This window comes from Mytilus edulis, chromosome 4 (assembly GCF_963676685.1).
Source record: "Mytilus edulis chromosome 4, xbMytEdul2.2, whole genome shotgun sequence".
In the NCBI taxonomy this organism is placed as follows: Eukaryota; Metazoa; Mollusca; class Bivalvia; order Mytilida; family Mytilidae; genus Mytilus; species Mytilus edulis.
In genome coordinates this window covers 96,718,467-96,725,792 of record NC_092347.1, presented here as the reverse complement: position 1 = coordinate 96,725,792, position 7,326 = coordinate 96,718,467, and the positions used below count along the sequence as shown (strand labels likewise).

The 7,326-nt window shown below is 32.2% G+C and overlaps 1 protein-coding gene across 1 annotated transcript; it reads right to left on the bottom strand.

Annotated features, from left to right (window-relative positions):
- Positions 1-1,719: 1,719 nt before the first annotated feature.
- Positions 1,720-6,893, bottom strand: LOC139521628 (M-phase inducer phosphatase 1-A-like). Its single transcript, XM_071315107.1, has 7 exons — positions 6,766-6,893; positions 5,745-5,864; positions 5,441-5,557; positions 5,096-5,188; positions 4,064-4,173; positions 3,376-3,493; positions 1,720-1,860 (listed from the first exon to the last, which is right to left on the bottom strand). The coding sequence occupies exons 1-7, from the start codon at positions 6,868-6,870 to the stop codon at positions 1,720-1,722; spliced, it is 804 nt and encodes a 267-aa protein (XP_071171208.1). The 5' UTR covers positions 6,871-6,893.
- Between the last annotated feature and the right edge of the window lie 433 nt (positions 6,894-7,326).

The following is a 7,326-nucleotide window of genomic DNA, read 5'->3' as shown; positions in this document are numbered from 1 at the left end:
GATTGAGAGCAACGCCACATAGGAAGTTATAAAAGGCCTCCGTAATGAAAATGTAAAAGGATCCAAACGAGAAATATATAAAGCTTTATTTTATGCACAAAACAGGAAGGACAAAACGAATGTCTGTACGCCAAGAAAAGACAACCACTGAGATTTGGAACAGACACATACAGAATGTAAATTTGAAACTGTTTGTTTATTTTGTCAACTTTCAACCATGCACACATAGTTTGATTTAAAAAAAAAATGTATAATATATGATTTATTATATGAACAATTTTATCGTGTATTAATAAGCGTCCCCAGTCCCGAATCTTTAATGGGGTATAGAATATGGCTACTGCAAAAAGTGTCTGGTACTTTTTAAATTTATAAGAGCCAATACATAATTTTTATTTCAGTGGAGAGGCGAAAGGTACCAAAGGGATATCCAAACTCGTGAGTCGAAAACAAACTGTCAAGAAAAGGACCAAATAGTTAACAAAACACAACATTGAAACTAAAGAATGAGATACACGTACCCGACCAAAAACTGGGGTGATCTCAGGTGTTTCAGAAGGGTTAACTGACCGGCTCCCGCGACACAACCGTCGTGTTAAAGTACGTTGATAATTTAAATCACTTAAAACTCAAGCATAATAAAAAAACTTGAAGGGTTAACCAGATCGTCCTTCAGTTCATATGTTGCACCCGTCGTATTTCTCATCATATGAACAAACCCAGTGATATGTGTTATTCGGTATGTCACTTTGGAATATGCAATTATTTTTCAACTAGAAAAAAGCTACTATTTTGGTAGTGTGAAAAAACGACCAAAAAAAAGCTCAATAACAATATTGTAAAATTCAACATGTTTATGAATTGTTCATTTTTTTTTGCAAGAAAACATACATGACTTTCTAGACGTTGGACTGTTAGCAGCTTATAGACCCCCAAATTTCTGTTAGACATTTGGTCGAATGAGTATGACCATTTGGAGGGAAATATGCTGATAACCGTTGACTTAACGCATGTAAAAAAACACACACTTTACAACAGAACTGTAAGAATAGACCACATGAGGACACCGATTAACTAATTGTTTAGAATAAAAAATTATACCAAACACAAATAAATTGGTGGAGCGGTTGTGAAATGTTCTGTAAAAAGCTCAATATTTAGTTCTTTTCTCAATCAATGGTAGGATCATGCTTTGGTTATTTACATCAAAGGATGAGAAACCCGATTGGTATCTAGAACGAGTAAGTCTCATTTCTCTAGCTAACTCTCTCCAGTTCTGCTAGTGGTGTAATACTTGTAAAACAGATGGTATTTTTTAAAGATGAAATAAGAATTCCACATATAATAAAATTGAGAATGGAAATGCGGAATGTGTAAAAGAGACAACAACTCGACCAAAGAGCAGAAAACAGCCGAAAGCAACCAATAGGTCTTCATCGCAGCGAGACAATCCCGCACCCGAATGCTGTTGCATAGTTTCAACTAACCATTATAATCAGTATACCGGTTGTAGTTTGCATCGAAATTGGAATTTCTCAAGTGCTATGCAAAGGCAAAGTTATGTAATTTAAAACGAGTTTTCAATAAAAACAAACACAGTATGATTTGGTATATAATTATTATTATAAAGAAATATATGCACTATTATTACACAGCAATGAATTGTATATAAATATCTATAACGAAACAGTCTATATTTAACAATTATTAACAATTAAATCAATCGAACAAACGGACAGACTTCTTTGGTTTACTCTTCTGACCAACAGACCATGACTTGGACTTTACACGGAAGTGGCGTAAGTCAGAGGCATGACTCTTATCAAGCATTGGCAGGTAGCCTTCTGGAGTACATAGTTCCTGAAAAAAAAGGAGAAAATATAATGGATGTTGTAAAAAACGATCAAATGTATCGAATAATTGTCGAGATTAAGTACGACGGAGCATATGAAATATATAATCGGTGCAAAATTTTAACTTAGAGACAATTCTTCCAAATTTTTTTTTATGAAAGCCATCTTCATCATTCAAATATCTACACATATCTTCCGGAGTTCATAAAAGAGCTCATATATGTTTTTATGCCCCACCTACGATAGTAGAGGGGCATTATGTTTTCTGGTCTGTGGCTCCGTCCGTCTGTGCGTCCGTTCGTCCGTTTGTCCGTTCAGGTTAAAGTTTTTGGTCAAGGTAGTTTTCGATGAAGCTGAAGTCCAATCAACTTGAAACTTAGTACACTTGTTGCTTATGATATGATCTTTTTAATTTTAAAGCCAAATAAGACTTTTGACCCCAATTTCACGCTCCACTGAACATAGAAAATGAAAGTGGGAGTTTCAGGTTAAAGTTTTTGGTCAAGGTAGTTTTTGATGAAGCTGAAGTCCAATCAACTTGAAACTTAGTACACTTGTTGCTTATGATATGATCTTTCTAATTTTAAAGCCAAATTAGACTTTTGACCCCAATTTCACGGTCCACTGAACATAGAAAATGAAAGTGGAAGTTTCAGGTTAAAGTTTTTGGTCAAGGTAGTTTTTTTATGAAGCTGAAGTTCAATCAACTTGAAACTTAGTACACTTGTTGCTTATGATATGATCTTTCTAATTTTAAGCCAAATTAGACTTTTGACCCCAATTTCACGGTCCACTGAACATAGAAAATGAAAGTGGGAGTTTCAGGTTAAAGTTTTTGGTCAAGGTAGTTTTTTATGAAGCTGAAGTTCAATCAACTTGAAACTTAGTACACTTGTTGCTTATGATATGATCTTTCTAATTTTAAGCCAAATTAGACTTTTGACTCCAATTTCACGGTCCACTAACATAGAAAATGAAAGTGGAAGTTTCAGGTTAAAGTTTTTGGTCAAGGTAGTTTTTGATAAAATTGAAGTCCAATCAACTTTAAACTTAGTACATATGTTCCCTATAGTATAATTTTTCTAATTTTAATGCCAAATTAGATTATTACCCAATTTCACGGTCCATGGAACATGGTAAAGGATAGTGCGAGTGGGGCATCCGTGTACTTTGGACACATTCTTGTTGGTAGAAGTTTTAAATTTACATTGCCTTAAGATTTAGCTTTCAGTTTAATTTATTTTTATGTACAGTATCCATTCATGTGTATAAAGGGTTTTGTTTTGCTCATTTAATGACTTCTGGACTTTACTCGGGAACCAGTTTGGCATTATATTAATCATAATTCCTTTAATTTTTATTGTCAGTTTTGAGAATGGCCAGTCCAAAACATTTCTAGTATCAAGACTGACCGGAGAATACATTAAACTGTTATCTTTATTTAAAAATTACATTTCACTTAGATTATATATTTAAAGTATACTTTAAAAAAAGATCTATTTAATAATGTATATTAACTTACTGGGTATGTCTGATAGAATGATTTGTAACCGTCTTGTAGAAGGTATATCTCAGGGTAAAACAGATGAGGGTAGTTATCACCGTTGGTCTCTCGGTCTTTCTGTCGAAGATTGCGGCACCTATAAAGAAAAAAAAAGGACAATTTATAAAAGAGAGTTGCAATTTGAAAACAAATGTTACATGAAATATAAAAAGTTAGTAACTACATTGTAATTAAAAAAAATATCATATTGTTGGCCCCAAAAAAACAAAACCTCTGAATGTTATATAACCAACGGAGATGTTACCAAAAAGTGATGGCTATTGGATTGTTTTTTTTATAATTTCGTAGGCTTAAAGAAAGTTTGTTTAGCAATGAGATTATTGGTGGGAAATCCGGAAACTTATTATTCAAACTCACTCAGAATTAATTAATGTCCTTCCCATATCAATACATCGACAAAAACTTTAGTGATAAGAAATGCTTCTTTTGGGGAAATACTTTATTTTCCGAAAAGATAGTTTAACTAGCTGTAAGAGGTGAATTAAGATTGTTTTTAAAGTTTTCAAAGGAATAAGAAAGCAAAAGATTTATGTTGCAGGGTTGTTATTAGTTGCTGGTCAATTCAAAGCGTTACAATTAAGTAGCAAGTGCATTCATAAATACTACATAGGCAAGTCTACGTGTATACATTGTAAATGGTACTTACATAGCTGGACCTCTTTCAATGGAAAATTCACAATGAAAGATCAACACTGAAGGCGATGTGCTGGTAAACAGACGGCTGAGGTCTTCTGGCTTAAACATGTTGTCTGCATTCTAAAATGTTAATTTGTCATTTTACGACATAGCACAACAATAGGAACAACTCATACATACAAAACAAATACAGCAGGCTTTTATTTATATCATTTGAAGAAAGCGTGAATGGGTGTTAATTGAGTTTTGATAGGTGTTATTAGTCTATTAGTATGGCGTTCATGATCACTCCAGTTTTAGGTCGGGAGCGTGTATGTACAATTTGGAAATTAGTATGGCGTTCATTATCACTGAACTAGTATATATTTGTTTAGGGGCCAGTTGAAGGACGCCTCCGGGTGCGGGAATTTCTCGCTACATTGAAGACCTGTTGGTGACCTTCTACTGTTGTTTTTTTCTATGGTCGGGTTGTTGTCTCTTTGGCACATTCCCCATTTCCATTCTCAATTTTATATGTTAAAATTAATTAAAAAAAAAAAAGTTTCGGAGCGTTTTAGAATTTGACATATTCAATAGACATGTGTTTATTTATTATAGGAGACAGTATTGATCTCTAGCTGTCACTTGAGTTTTAGTCTCGTTTTGACTTGATGTCTCATTGAGGAATATCCACATCTTTCTTTTTTTTTTATACGTGGTGGATCCAGGGGGAGGGATTATGAATTAATATCATGTAATTTTATTCTTTTATTCACAATATATTTATAGTTTTTTGCTCTGATCCTGACCAATGCCAATATACAAAATATATATTTACATGAACACTGTGATTTATTGTTGTGATTACCAATTATGTTAATAAAATGTATCTGATTTTATGCCATTTATTAGGGTTACCATTTATTAGCCCTGTATTTGGGAAAATAAATATTTGATTCTATTCTATTCTATATGCATGTTCACTTTTTGTAAGAACTTCTAACGATATTTCTTCCTGAACAAGGAAACTATATGGATAAATATTACAAATATAAAAACTTACTGTTATATGTCCACCTTGAAACTCGTACGGATATCTGCAGTCAATGATGGAGTAGTTACCAATGTTGTGTGAACCTCTAATGACGTCGGCTAGCTGTTACAAAAATACAGTAAATTATTATTTAGGTTATATGTGCCATGTCATTAAAACTTTGACAAAACATTAAATTCATCTTTAGATATGTAACTGTTCCATTTATTATAATAGAAAATGACTCGTAATGTTTAATCGATAAATTCAATGATTGCTAGTTGATCAATTTCCAGTGGCAAATATGTCAAAAAACTGATTCCCAAATTATGGTTTAATTATTATAACGATTTCAAATAATTTATTTATAGTTACCGTATCTGCTGAAATACATTTGAGGTCATGGCGGGAATCAAACACTGTAGGCAGACGACAGTTCCTGGAACCGTCTCCAATCATGTCACCATCTGCTATAGGTTCAGTAGCTAGGGTCTACAATGTAAAAAATGCATTTACTATCATGTATTAATAGCTCTTAAAAAATATAATTCAGCATCAGAGTTGAAGTAAACTTAAAATTTGGTGAAAAATAATGCAACCCAAAAACAATTCGGTTTTAAAAATATATGCTGCTATATTCATTCTACAAATAGTGTAGTTACTTAGTAACGATACCTACCTCCGATCTAGCTGTTTTAAGATCATGGCTCTGTTTGCTGTAGGTACCACTTTCTGGAGAGAACCTCCTCTGACGCTTCTGTGATTTGTCTGTTGGCTTGGCTGGTGAAATGGCGCCATCCTAATAGAAAATAAAAGGATATTATTATATTAAGTTTTATAGCGTAAACTTAAAGCATATGTAAATAGGTTATTGTTTTAATTTTAAATCTGAAACTCATTAATTTCTCGTAAGAGGGTTTTTCAACTGAAGAACCGTATATTTCATTCAGTCAGGGCGCTTAAATGTCTATGTCCTCTAAATCTCCATGGTCTTCAAGTACTAGTATTTGTTATTTTCATTTTTATTAGATGGTATTATTAAAGTTAGTTGTTTCATTGACTCTTTTTTTTCATTTTATGTAATATTTGCTTTTTTTATTCAGAGTTTAAAGTATTGATACTTGGTTGGTATGCTGTGATATTATTTTCAATGTTACGAAGTAAAGTCATGTGTGGAAACATAGATTTTTCTAGTAAATCTAAAGACAAAACAATTCTCATTTTATCTTTTTATTGTAATATGAACTTGATTCCTTTTTATTGTAATATGAACTTGATTCCTTTTTATTGTAATATGAACTTGATTCCTTTTTATTGTAATATGAACTTGATTCCTTTTTATTGTAATATGAACTTGATTCCTTTTTATTGTAATATGAACTTGATTCTACATTACGAATTGCAATTTTTTGTACATAAACTAGGCCGTTAGTTTTCTCGTTTGAATTGTTTTACATTTGCCATTTCGGGACCTTTTATAGCTGACTATGCGTTAAGGGCTTTGCTCATTGTTGAAGGCGGTACGATGACCTATAATTGGTCAATTCTGTGACGTTTGATTTCTTTTAGAGAGTTGTCATATCTTTTTTTTTCTATATTTGTTTAGTTGTCCTGTGAATTTCAAAAAAATATTCAGACTACGTTTAAGTCGGTGTTTTACTATCCTGAGAACATCCAATATTAGTATGATAATCACTTACATTTCTGAAATCAAAGTCCATCCCAAGACCAGAATCGTCATCATCAAATAAGGCTGCCATCATGTCGTCACACTTTTGGAAGAAACTGTCGCATGGAAGATCCATAATGGCTGGATATAAAGAACCTATAGAAAATACAAAATATATGTTTATATTGATATGTAAATTACAAAAATACTATAAGACTTTGAAACGTGTAGCAAGTTCTATTAAGTTAAATCAGAGACATATATACACATATATATATGTCTCTGGTTAAATCTATCTTTTTTTGCAATTCTTTTTAGGGATCTTGATTCTTCTTTGTTTTCGTTCTTTTTTAATATCGTCTAAATGTCGAGTTGCATTTTACATAAAAAAAAGTTGGCGACAATTCGATAGATAACAAATTAATGTACCGCTATTATCAGGCTCTTGGAATAGAATACTATCTGGGACCAGAAACGTATATTTCTCTGCGTGGTCAATAAAATTAAAGAGTGTTATTTATCAAAATTATTTGATAATTGTATCATGTTGATTTTGAATCACTAATTTACTTTATGAATAAATTTATTAAAC

What these genes read in the sequence shown, in the direction of transcription:
- LOC139521628 (XM_071315107.1), bottom strand. Translation starts at nt 6,870, where the DNA reads ATGGATCTTCCATGCGACAGTTTCTTCCAAAAGTGTGACGACATGATG. An exon ending in TTAAAACAGCTAGATCGGAG is followed by an intron (nt 5,558 to 5,744) that starts GTAGGTATCGTT and finishes TTTACATTGTAG; the next exon opens with ACCCTAGCTACTGAACCTAT. An exon ending in AATGTATTTCAGCAGATACG is followed by an intron (nt 5,189 to 5,440) that starts GTAACTATAAAT and finishes TTTTTGTAACAG; the next exon opens with CTAGCCGACGTCATTAGAGG.